Genomic DNA, 14,004 nt, shown 5'->3' with positions numbered 1-14,004 from the left:
AGTTGTCATATATCTTTGTTTACTTTAGAGAAGGTTGTGTACAGAGGCCGTGTTGTTTACCCACACTTGGAAGCATACGGGATGGTAGAATGTGTTATGTAACTTGTAGTGGGGGGTGATCGGTGGGGGAGGATGGGTCATGTGTCACGCTGCTGCGGTGACCTTGTGCAATTTGACCTGTGTGGTGAAGCGTGGCTCTTCCCTCCTTCCCTGATTCTCTCCTCCTTCTTTCATCTCTCCTAAACTGTCACATCTCCTCCTTCCCTTTCCCCGTGTCACTCCTTGTCTACCCTATACCCCCCCTCCTCCCCACACCACCCCCACCACCTATATCCCAGCGTGGTGACACAACTCACCAGCATCTATCAGATTTCTTGTACTTTAACCCGTAAAGATTTGGTCATTACTTCTTGTACGCTGTGTTTATCATTTGTTTTGTGTGTGTCCCCTTTAAAAACTTCCTTCCATGACAACTTACTACATCACTAGAAATATTGACTAAACTAACATTTAACTTTTAGTCTGTCGGCGAAAATCTAAGTGTTCTCGGTGCCAAGTATCAGTCAATAACACTTACGGGATAAACCTTCAAACAGTACAGACTTACGTATACACACATGTTTGTATACAGGAAAGACTTTGTGTTATGTGAGGTCATGAATCATAAACAGTCGCCGATATACAGTTTCTTATCTTATGGGATTGTTTTGTTTTTCCCGCCATTAGTAAGGAAGGAATATCATCATTATAATCTTTACTTACGTCTGTATGTCTCTGTAAATTGAGTTTCTTCCTCCTCAGTACCTCACGTCCACTTACTCTAACCTACTCTACATTGGGGTGTTTTCTGACCTTGGTTATGTTTTAATGTTACTCTCATCTTGTTCAGTCTAGGGGGAGGTTAAGTGGCCATCCTGTCTGACTCGAAATCCACACACAGTAGATATTAAGAGACTCGGCTGAGGTTTAGTTTGTGTTTGTTTGGCTTTACTATTTGATTAGCTGATGAGTTGAGGAATTTGTGGCTCCTGGACGAACTAGAGTCGTTTTACTGTCCGGTGCTGAGGTGGAGAGAAGAAACTCATGTTACTGGAGACTCTGTGGTTTTATTACCACAGGTGTTCCGTCAGCAATACTTGTTCCTGATACCTAACACGTTTTTAATTAGGGTCACCTGAAGATTCGATCCCCAAGTTTACAACCTATCCTGACCCAACTCAACCCTCTAGGGACAGTTTGGCGGTTGATCTTCAGGTAAAATAAGCTAGGGGCGAATCTCAAGGTGATACTTTAATTACTCTCATACTTAAAATACGGTAATTTCTTAACGTTCAAAGCTTCACATAGTATTGCAGTATGTAAAACTATCTCATTACACATGCATAATTCTAACCATTGTACAGAAACCTCACAAGGGATGTTATTGTCATTGATTTTTGTTTGTATTCATATGACCCGATGACTAGCGGACCTGTAACCTGACTCCTGTGGTGGTCTGACCTTCACCTGAGTGGCGGCGTCACGCAGGTGTGCCAATTAAACTCTTCCTTGACCACTCTAGCGGCATACCTGGGGTACACCTTGACTTACTAACCGTGGTGTGAAGAGTTGGTAACTAACGTAACTAACAAATATCTAACATTTCCTTAACTAACAGTGATGTAACTTGTCCTTGTTATATTCCAGGGGCGTGATGACTAGCGAGGTGGAGATTGGAGTGTGGGTGGAGGGCGTGCAGAAGTGGGTGACGGGGGTGACGCGCCGCACCACCTGCCACGACATCATCAAGGCGCTCCTCAGAGCCCAGCACAATGGCCGCGCCGACGACAGTGACGTCATCCAGTACGTCATCGTGGAACGCTGGCGGAAAGTTGAGAGACCACTTGACCACGAACAGCGGATACTTAAGGTGAGGGTGTTAGTCTAATCCGTCCGTAGGTACTTTGTTGAAGGCACAGCTAGTTAGGTACTCTCTTGACGGTACACTATACAACGAAGAAAATACACTGGGAAGTTATGAAGAAATACGTCCAGTACATATCGGGGAGGTACAGTACATTCGGCAGGTGCATTATATAAGGCTCGGTTAGCATTAGGCTAGGTTAGGGTGTTTACAATCATCATTAAGAAGGTATACATTGAAACAGGTAAACTGAGTCAAGTACACTATAGAAAACATACACATAAGAACATAAGAAAATAAGGAGTCTGCAATAGGCCGGTTGGCCTGTGCATGGCAGCTCCTGTCAAGAATTACTACCACTCTCTATCATCCATGAACCTACCCAGCCTCCTTTTGAAACTTTCCAGCGTTCCAGCACTTACTACAAAGTTGCTAAGCTTGTTCCACACATACATACATACATACGTTCACAAGTATAGATTATAAAGGGCCTTGGTAAATATAGACATGTAAGGGATATATTGATTTGGTGGACGTTTTGGTGAGTCTAGTGAAAGCAGTTAATGATATATGGAAGCACTTTATTTAATCTGGGTCACATAAAGATAAGGTTAGATTAGTGTTAGGGTAGTTAATTAAAGGTGAATATTAAGCTTGGGAATTAATCTTCAGGTTATCCGGTGTTACTGAAGCATGTTATATACAGTACACTATAACGTGCAGAGTATTTCTAAGTATTTTGATTTAACCTAACCAAAGATAAGGTCAGGTGAGGTCCTTGTAGACTGTACGTGTGTTATGTTAGCTAAATAATCTCTAAGTTAGTACTGTATATGTCTCTCACTCGCACAGAAACAAAATTTCATTGTGCACTTAATTGTTAAATACTTTTATATTTTAAGGAACAAAATCTAGTAATTGAACCCAAGTCGCCGATAACTTAAAAAGTAAAAAAGTGGCATTTACGCAAATTTTACACAAATCAGTAGTTATTCGGTTAAGGGAAAGTGTGTGTGGCAGCGATAATACCTTCTGTGCCTCCTACAGGTGTGGCGGACGTGGGGCGAGGCAGTGGGCGAGGTGCGGTTCTCCCTGCGGCGAGTACGAGACGGGGAGAACGGTGGAGTCAACAACAACAGCAGCGGGCGTCCTGAACGTAGCAGAAGACGCCAGAAATGGAAGCACGCCCACGGGTCCAAAGAGACACTCCACCCGAAGAAGCTTGCCAGAGAAGACCCCAAGTTCAGGTGAGTGGAGAAAAGGAGGACGATCCATGTGTGGGTGGGGACGTGTGGGGGACGTGTTTGTGTGTGGGGGGCGTGTGTTTGTGTGTGTGGGGGGACGTGTTTTTGTGTATGTGTGGAGGGACGTGTGTGTGTGGGGGGACGTGTTTTTGTGTGTGTGGGGGGACGTGTATGTGTGGGGGGATGTGTGGGGACGTGTTTGTGTGTGGGGGTCATATTTATGGGAAGTAGTGTGTTTGGTGTTCATATCTATAGTAGTTAGTTGTAGGCGTACCAAGGCTGTAAGGTTATCACATCTAGCGGAGGAATTGCAGGTATGAGTGCCACGTTTGTAAGGAATCATATACACGGAAGTAAGCCACGTGTCTGAGGTCCGTTCCAGGTGAGTCCCAACTGAAATATACAGTAGTGGAAACTGTATGGAAGTATAATCACCCCTCTAACTTTACTTAATTTGTTGTAAACGGTCTTAGTGCCAACGCAACCTAGTCAAACTTCGTGTAAACTGAAACTATTTTAACGTTATCATTTCCTATTACCGGCCGCGTTGTTAAGATATCTGTTATGTTAACATCATATATAGAAAACTATTACACTGTTAGGATTGTTTCCTCTTTTCATTGTCATTGTCCAGTGACCTTGGGTACATGATGAGGGTAACTGTAACGAACCTGGCGAGTCATCTTAGCTTGCACACTGACTATGAAGCTTCGTGGATCAATTTAGATGTTAAGGATCCGCTTCATACAATATTGAGTATTTTTTATATGTTGTCGTAACCCTTTCCTGTTGCTCTCTATACTTATATTGCACAATTCATCTCTGTTACCCCCCTCCCCCCGGGCTAATGGGGTCATCACCTAGGGTTGCCTGGCTAGTAGGGTCAAAAGGAGCTGCCTTGAGTAACCCTGTTTAATGGGGAAAAGGTGGACCCCTGGATCGTGACTCCGGCCTCTTGACTACTCCCTCCGCCATGTGTACATACGCCAGGTGGATCTTGACTGACGGCCGCCCTCCTCCCTCTTGTCCCGCACAGCCTACGCAACCCCAGTCAACTGCCACTTCAGTATCGGCCTCCAAAATACGACTAGTCTCCAATATACTGTCAGCCTCCAGACTTTCAAACAGCAACAACTAACAACTCACTTTATAAATGATAAAAATAGCCTAAATCACATATATTTTTCCATCGTCACGTTGTACATTTTGATATTTCCTTTAACTACTTTCTAAATTAATTTTGTAGGAGAAAAAACTAGTTTTATCCCGGAAAGGTTGATTTCAGGCTATCCTCTAAATTTTCTTGGTTGAATTAAGATAATTAACGAGTTTGCGCGAAAGTTAAAACAGACAAACGAAAAACTGGATATAGTGTGGCGGGAACGTGTTTTGAGAGCGTGGGTGAGGTAGGGTAAGAGTGGTGGTGGCAGGTGGTGAGGTGAGGTTTTCGACCATCCCGACACACACGCGCTTCCCGAGTCTTGCCCACACTGCAATGAATGATTCTTTATAAGGCTGTTTTTGTCGTAACTGATGACGATGCGGCTCAGTCGGTAACGGGGATGGTCGTGTCTCGTGTTTCATGAAATTTTATCATAAACTGTCAGCTTATTATTAAAACAACCTCGTGAGGGCGATTATGAATGAATGAGTCATGGTGCATCAACTGCTGTCGAGGCTGAAAAACACATTGTTGCTAGGTTATAGTCAGTTGCCTTGTTGTAGCATGAGTATATTGTGTCTAGCGTGAGGGAGGAGGCAGGTGGGTGAATACTCTCGCTATCACTGACCAGCGTTACGCCACCCGTCACAAAAACATTACTGCCACTATAGACAAGTTAGACAACTGAATGAAAAAGTCATAGGTCGGACATCCCTGAGGTGAAGGGTCCACGCTGCTCAGTTGCTGTCTAGCCTTATACAGGTTCAATTTGCTGACTTAACAACGGCGTTACAATTGTATTCGGGATTTTTCTCATTGCTAATGGTTTGAGTAGCATAGTTTGTGTATTGGTTTACCTCTTAAGTTGATATCATAAGAGGTGTGTGTAGCTGAATGAGTGTCGGGCAGTGTCCTCCAACACGCAGGTGAAGGGCACAGGACGGACCGCGCGTTGGTAGTGGCCAGGTGGCACCCACACCTGGCCCACAGTTGGTTTGTGTAGTGCCAAGGGAGGGACTTACGTTGCCCGGGGGACGCCTTACTAACTCACAATTCCCGTGGTGGAGGAGACTGAGAGTTATTACAGAAAGAACTACTGCTTGTGGAAAGCCCCCGGACACGTGTGCCTTGAATATTAGTGGCGTTATCAGCCTCGGGAAGAAGACGCCTGACGACACACGCGACACAGGCTTGACCACCACACGGACAGATAAGGCTTTAGTGTACATTAATGATAGTAAATGTAAAATAAGCAATGACTTTAAGGGTTTAATGAAGGTTATGAAGGATAAATGAGGTGGTGAAGAGAAATGTTTAGGCACTGGATAGCACTGCGACCAGTGGGAGAAGGGACGGGAACCTACGTCTCAAGGCTGACCTTTCACTTGTAATAGCATGGTCAGATTAACGTGATTGGCGGAAAAAACATAATCATACACGCTTCTTTCCTTCAAATACCGTCTTTCCCATTTCACCAAAGAATGGATATATAATTATTTTGTTCGTTCATTGACCTACTGTATATCACACAATATATAGATGCTAACGAGGCAGATGACATACCTGTATATTCTGGCCACCAGGGGGACAGACTGAATACTGTAGTTGATATAGAATCTTATTACTAACTAACCATTTAAAAACTAGGCTAGTGAAGACACTATTAGATGACAAAATTATATATCAGAATAGAGAGTCAGGCCTAAGTGAGTCATAGTTGTTGATGTATGTGTGTTATTCCTTAATTGACTGACTATCAACATGAAGTTTATACATAATGTGTGTCGGCCCAGGTGTGGCGCCTCCGCACACCTGTCCATGTTACTTCCCTTTAAAAGGTATGCTGTTACTGCTTCACCCTACTGTTACTGCTAGTGCTTCATCCTGCTGGTGCTTCACCCTACTGTTGCTGCTGGTGCTTCATCCTACTGTTACAGCTGGTGCTTTACCTTACTGTTACTGCTGGTGCTTCACCCTACTGTTACTGCTGGTGCTTCACCCTACTGTTACTGCTGGTGCTTCACACCTACTGTTACTGTTGGTGCTTCACCCTACTGCTACTGTTGGTGCTTCATCCTACTGTTACTGCTGGTGCTTCATCCTACTGTTACAGCTGGTGCTTTACCTTACTGTTACTGCTGGTGCTTCACCCTACTGTTACTGCTGGTGCTTCACCCTACTGTTACTGCTGGTGCTTCACACCTACTGTTACTGTTGGTGCTTCACCCTACTGCTACTGTTGGTGCTTCATCCTACTGTTACTGCTGGTGCTTCATCCTACTGTTACAGCTGGTGCTTCACCCTACTGCTACTGTTGGTGCCAACCTACTGTTATTACTGGTGCTTCCACCCTACCTATTACTGGTGCTTCATTTGCTGCTGGTGCTTCACCCATTGCTGTTGGTGCTTCAACCCACTGTTATTACTGGTGCTTCAATTACCATTATTACTGGTGCTTCACCCTACTTTACTGCTGGTGCTTCAATTCACTGTTCTGGTGCTTCACCCCACATTGTTGGTGCTTCAACCTACTGTTATTACTGGTGCTTCAATGTACCATTATTGGTGCTTCACCCTACATTACTGCTGGTGCTTCACCCTACTGTAACTGTTGGTGCTTCAACCTACTGTTATTACCGGTGCTTCACCCTACCATTATTACTGGTGCTTCAATTCTACCTTTACTGCTGGTGCTTCACCCTACATTATTACTGGTGCTTCACCCTACTTACTGTTGGTGCTTCACCCTACTGTTACGGCTGGTGTTCAACTATGTTACTGCTGGTGCTTCACCCCACTGTTACTGCTGGTGCTTCACCCTACTGTTACTGATGGTGCTTCACCCTACCATTATTACTGGTGCTTCACCTTACTGTTACTGCTGGTGCTTCACCCCACTGTTACAGCTGGTGCTTCACCGTACCATTACTGCTAGTGCTTCACCCTACCATTATTACTGGTGCTTCTTTACTTTACTGCTGGTGCTTCACCCTACTGGTGCTTCTATGCTTCACCCTACCATTATTACTGGTGCTTCACCCTACTTTACTGCTGGTGCTTCACCCTACTGTTACGGCTGGTGCTTCACCTTACTGTTACTGCTGGTGCTTCACCCCACTGTTACAGCTGGTGCTTCACCGTACCATTACTGCTAGTGCTTCACCATACCACTACTGCTTCACTGTACCGTTACTGCTCGTGCTTTGTCCCACCATTATTGCTAGTGCTTCGCCCTACCATTACTACTAGTGTTATGGTGCTAGTGCTATTTCTACTTCACTAATACTCTGCCACATCTTGTGCTTCATTGTTGCTCTGCCACAGCTTGTGCTTAACTATTGCCATGCCACAGCTTGTGCTTCACTAATGCTCTGCCACAGGTTGTACTTAAATATTGCTCTGCCACAGCCTGTGCTTCACTGTTGCTCTGCCACAGCCTGTGCTTCACTGTTGCTCTGCCACAGCTTGTGCTTAACTATTGCCATGCCACAGCTTGTGCTTCACTGTTGCTCTGCCACAGCTTGTGCTTAACTATTGCCATGCCACAGCTTGTGCTTCACTATTGCTCTGCCACAGCTTGTGCTTCACTATTGCTCTGCCACAGGTTGTACTTAACTATTGCTCTGCCACAGCTTGTGCTTCACTGTTGCTCTGCCACAGCTTGTGCTTAACTATTGCCATGCCACAGCTTGTGCTTCACTATTGCTCTGCCACAGCTTGTGCTTCACTAATGCTCTGCCACAGGTTGTACTTAAATATTGCTCTGCCACAGCTTGTGCTTCACTGTTGCTCTGCCACAGCCTGTGCTTCACTGTTGCTCTGCCACAGCTTGTGCTTAACTATTGCCATGCCACAGCCTGTGCTTCACTATTGCTCTGCCACAGCTTGTGCTGTACAGTACTTCACTATTGCTCTATAATGTACTTAGGATGGAAGCATCCTATTGGTTCTGTAGTCACTCAGTCTTATAACCTGTGGTCATTGCTGAGTTGTGGTAGTGGTCGTGTTTGCATTAATGTATTAGCAGATATGGCTGTGTGGCCGTGGTGGAGGTTATGTTACAGCCATGGCAAATATTACGCAGTGGTAGAGGTGGACATTACCGTGTCGTTGTTTTTTCAGTGAGACGATGGAGAGGTTGATGCGGCTGGTGGTGGCTCAAGGGGAGACTATCCAGGCACAGCTGCGGCGCCTTCAAGAGAGGGAACACCAGATAGAACAGTACGAGCAGCAGATGCATCTACTCCGTGTTCAGAACCTTGGCACTGACTACCTTCTCCACTCTTACCTCAAGGACGACCAGTGTGAGGCCAAGGACGAACCCAGTAGTGAAGAAAAGAGTAATGATTCTGGTGTGGTGACAGAGGAGGTGGTGGAGGCAACCCTTGGCCAAAGTCTTGAAGGAGTCACAGCAGAGGAGGAGGCAGCGACAGCTGCGGGCCTGGAGGAAATTGAGGAATTTGCATCCATTTTGGCAAGGATGGAAGAGATTAACACTCGGCTGTTACATGAGGAGGAGGCTTTTGCAGGCATGTCTACAGCTGTCACCGCAGCATACGAGCAACACAAGGACGAGGCAGAGCTACTTCAGGAAGAACTGTTGTGTGTCACCCACGTCCACGCCCAGCTGGTGGCAGATGTGCGGCAAAACGAACAGACTCTCCGAGATACTGAGGTCATCTTGTGGGAACAGCGGAAACAACTCGAGATGCTGCTCAAAGAAGAGACAGAGTCCGACTTGGAGACTCGTGCATTAAAAAAGCACCTCGACTACATTATCCATCTTCCTCCCTCTGCCTTTCAGCTCCCAGCTGATGAGATCAGTGATCCCCAGGTGCCCACAGCAAACACAGTTACCACCAACAGAGTGCCGCTACTAAACAGTTGTGACACTAACACAGATATCCTAAAAGTGTCAACCAAACCCAACAAAAAAATAATAGTGGAGAACAGTGACATTCCACCTCCTCTTCCAATGTGTCCGCCGCCAATCATGGAGGAAGATGAGGAGGAGGACGATCGAGATTCAGCCAAAAATAGCAGTTTGTGTGTCAGTTCACGGTCCAGTACCTCATCAGAGGCATCAACCAGCAGTAGCACGAGCGGCATTAACAGTAAAACACCCAGCAGCTCAGCGCCAAGCAAGACCTCCTCTTCCTCTCCTCCCTCTTCCTCTAAAACAAACGAAACAGGAGGAAAGGATACAGACTCAACAGACTCTAATTCAGACACAGGGTTGAGTTCACTTCACAGTAGTAGTGATGAAGGTGTATATGTATTGGACACTCTCGTCTGAGGAACAAAACCTGTCTAAACTATTTCATACATGTGGGGTGACCATTAAAGTGCCTGAGAGTGGAACATACAGTTTATGCACATATTCCCTTCAGTGTTGAAAAATACATGGCCATGAAACATTTTTCAACAGACAGGGTCTTGAAGTGACATGTTTGTGTACCATAAACGTCTCAGTCTTGTGATCTCATTGTAGAGGTGTTGAGTGCTGACGGTGTAGTGAACAGTTGGTGGAAATTGCAGAACTATACAACCAGTGAACCAAATATGTACTCAGTGAAGTCATTAATGCTGTGCTCATACTCTTATTAATTGACAATTATTGATAATTTACTGGAATAAATCTGTGCACAGTACTATATAATGTATATAGTGAGTATGTGTGACTGGATCTATACTCACCGTGTTTATACTCATATATCAAAGATTATTATTTTCTTTACTTACTTCCTTGGTGCCTTTGGGAAGAGGGTCACCATCAGCTCAGTTTTGAAGCTTTATCATGAATTTTAAGGAATAACTGTGTGAAGAGTAAGGTAACTCTGAGCTTCTTGTGAACACTATGTCAAGATTTTCTTCCATTACAAACACAAAAATCAATCACATTGAAGTGGCTTTATTCCACTCAAGTGAAGACTAATCTTACGGAAGAAGGGCATGTAGGTCAGAATTACTTGATTCATCATATTATTTATCTTATTTGTGGAACACTGCCTTGACTTGATTTTTCTCATCAAGTAATGTGTAAGTTCAGTGCTCTGCAGAACTGCTACTTTGCAAACTGCATGGTGTGGGTTATCCATGTTTTCAGGGATTTTCAGTGAAGCATATTATTATTCTCCTGACAAGAAAAAGTTAATCACTTTTTATTCTCTCTAATGGAGTTAAAAATATTTATTTTGGCTTTTGTGATTTAAACTGTATGAGCCAATTAATGATAGTGTATACAGGTGGGTAAGTAATGATGCTGCAGCACACTTACACCTCAACTCTGCTTAGCGATAACTAACACACACAGCAAGGATAAAGCATTTATGAACTTAAAACTTCTCTTATATCCTCGCAGAACAAGTAAATCAATAAAGAATCAGTTTACAGTTAAATGTATTAAGATTGAAGTTGAATACAGGGACCAGTATCAGTGATTCAACTGTGCATTAGTCTGCTGCAGCGGTAGTAAATGTTGCCAGTTTTTATTGATCAACTTGAACCACTACGGTAACACTAATTACAGTTCACATTATGCTAGATAACATTATCTTGTGACAGTAGGAGTTAATTTCATTGTTATACAGCAATTAGACTATATTGGCTTCACACACTTTAGTGATAGATTTGTCCTGTAAACTTGGAAACACATTTACTTTAGTGATAAATCAAATAATGAATTGGACACATGCTTCCAACACACGCTCACAGATGATAGCTTTAATGAAGATCCCTGGAAGGATTCACTCAGTTCCCATTGCTTGTACTGTACTGGTTAATTGTTCTGTAGCTAAATTTTGTTCCTGTACACATGGAAGATCATAAGTTAGTGTAGATGTGTTAATTAAGTAAATAACATAAGCTACATAAAGTAATAGTAAACAAAGGGGCCAGATACACCAAGGCTCTGATAGTATTTATATTGACTTGCTTATAAATACTTAGTGTATAATTTTTCAACAAACATACTGTCATTTTAATTCTATTTATTTTGTCATTGTGGAACCTTCATTGTAATACTGTAGTAAAAATGTTACTGCATTTTTCAGCCCCAGAATTCAGCCATCATACTTATTACCGAGGAGTGGTGTAATATAGTTCTTTTCACAAACATAATAACTTGAGTACATTTGATGGAAACTTGGAATAGAAGCAAATCCAAAGAACATAATACTAATAAATAAATATTGCCTAAACTTCAAGAATCCATCACACTTTCTGTACTGTATTGAAGTACAGTACAGGTATAGTACTGTCCTTAGTTTTTCTGTCTTCAATATATGCATATTTATCTGTACTCGTCTGAGGTACATTTAGTATCAAGAACCTCTGAACTGTACTTCATCAAGCATTTGTCATAACTGACTGTCATAAATCCACTTGTCGTAAAGTTATTTAAAAATACTTAATGATTAACATGGAAAGAATTACCCTTCTCCCTAACTTACATTACATTATAGGTTATTTTTCAAGAAATTGTCATAAATCATTTTTCATATACTATACTGTATAGTTTTGTGTCATTTAACATTCTAGAATAAATCATCCTCTGGTGATGAACAATGATTTAATTCTTAGCTGTTACAAATTGTTTCCTTTATAATATTGTTGAGTCCGTCTTCCAACAAGCATTTGTCTTATTAAATTTCACACACTGTACAGTACTGTATAATGTATTTTACTTAATACAGTGTACCACTGAACTATAACTGGGTAGTATTTGTACAGTGTATTCTTTCGATTTAAATACCTGTAATGTTCTCTTTTATTTTTTGGTCATTTTAAGAGAAAACTGTGTCCATGTTCTCTGTCTCTACCTTTATATTAAATATTTTGTTCTATATTCAAAGCACAACCTTCAGTAGCCACCATGTCTTCAGAACACATTTAATTATTAAAAAGGAAAAAAAACCAGAAATGATCAAAACAACTGACAAAGAAGTTGAGGGATTTCTGTGACTGACATAGATGGAATTCACCATTTGCTAACACTATAAGAAACAAGAATGCTTGGAAATTGAAATAGAGTCTGTCATGGTCAGTGAGCCAACATCAAAAATCAAAATACTATAGCAGTAATGGAGTCTTCAGTGACAAGTAGCAGCAGAATCAGAATGAACATTTGTTTTGTTCAGTATTACTAGCAGTATTATTTATTCATCTTTACTGTCTTCTAACAGATTTATTTTTTCATCATTATTCACTGTTGTACCTTTCAAAGTAGTGACTTACGTACCATAGATAATATAAAAAATATAAATTTATCTTGCTAACAATCAACAAAATCACCATTGTGTTGGAATATAGCATGCTATTGTATCCAAGATTAAGGGGAACGTACTTAAAAGTAAATACCCGGTAATAATAATACAGTAATACTTTAGTTACATTTGTAGAGAGAAAACTTTAAGATTATCATAATGACAAGTTGGAAGGGTTAGTGTTGTATACAGTCACTACCTCTTGCTAGCTGTGTTGATTGGAGTTTAGTGTGGAGGTGATTAATTTATTTTTATACTGGGTAGTAACTTAAGTTAATGAAAATTAATTTCCCATGACTAGTTTTTTCTTGAAAATTGTACCAGAAGAATTATTTGATATTCAAGTAGTTTACTACATGGATATAATACAGTACAGTACTGTAATTATTTTTTAAAGTGTCAGGAAAATTATAACTTGGTATACATTTAGCATCATATATTTTAATATGGTAATGAGTCATTGAAATGTTTGTGGTGTGATTTTTCTTTAGGTGCCACACTCACTACAGCACTGAAGAGTTTATTCTGATTATCCCACTTACCATTATTTACCTGTGTACACCTGTGCCTCACATAGTTCACTCATGCTGCTTAAAAGTATCCTGTAGGAAGTTTATTTTTCTCCGAGATTATACAATACTTGTACTACTGTATATATTCTACTGAATCCAAACATGCCCCCCGTGCCTTACACCATCAGTATTTGACATCTTCACTTGCATCTTGGTACAAATGTGTATACCTTCAGAAATCAATGTTGATAATGCTATTTTTATGAATATTCTTAACAGATGTACATACTGTGTAGAGATTTTATAACTTGTGTACATATGATCCTATCGATAATAAAGTTTGTCAAACATATCTTTTTTTTACTGTACGTATAGTAAATTTGCTATTGAGGTCTAGGGTCAGTTTGTAGTAATGCAGCTGATTGGCTAGTGAAAGGACACCCAATGAATCACTATAGTATTGTACTGTAGCTCTTGCCTTGCTGACCCTAGGTCTCGATTGTAAGCTTCAAGTGAACAAACTATAGGCAGCCCCGTTTACACGCAACCCTTATCACTTGTATGAAGTGTCACGAGAAGGAAGGGGGAAAATGCCAAAATTACGTTTTGAGTAAAATGCATTTAAAGTTAAGAAATGCACAACTTAGTTTATTTACCTAATGGCCACCCCCCCCCCTAGAGGTGGCCATGCCAAGGGAAGGCCAGTGGCCTGTGTAGGATCCCTCCATTGTTCTTGATAAGTTTGTCAAGGGCTATTTTGCAGCCCAATACTGCTCTTGGTTTCACATCTTGGGCTGTTAGACTTTAACATAAGCCTACCAGCCTCTGTGTGAAAAAGTATTTCCTTATATTTGTTCTGAATAATAACTTGGTCAGCTTGTCTTCTCATGTTGATGGTGCGTGACATCACAAAGAAATG

General features: G+C 41.9%; 1 protein-coding gene across 1 annotated transcript; it reads left to right on the top strand.

Annotated features, from left to right (window-relative positions):
• Positions 1-1,690: 1,690 nt before the first annotated feature.
• On the top strand, positions 1,691-12,881 carry LOC121859115 (ras association domain-containing protein 10-like). Its single transcript, XM_042355813.1, has 3 exons — positions 1,691-1,909; positions 2,951-3,150; positions 8,432-12,881. The coding sequence occupies exons 1-3, from the start codon at positions 1,694-1,696 to the stop codon at positions 9,603-9,605; spliced, it is 1,590 nt and encodes a 529-aa protein (XP_042211747.1). The 5' UTR covers positions 1,691-1,693; the 3' UTR covers positions 9,606-12,881.
• The last annotated feature ends 1,123 nt before the right edge of the window (positions 12,882-14,004 follow it).

Source organism: Homarus americanus, unplaced genomic scaffold, assembly GCF_018991925.1.
Source record: "Homarus americanus isolate GMGI-L3 unplaced genomic scaffold, GMGI_Hamer_2.0 scaffold50924, whole genome shotgun sequence".
In the NCBI taxonomy this organism is placed as follows: domain Eukaryota; kingdom Metazoa; phylum Arthropoda; class Malacostraca; order Decapoda; family Nephropidae; genus Homarus; species Homarus americanus.
This window is presented reverse-complemented; position numbering and strand designations above follow the sequence as displayed.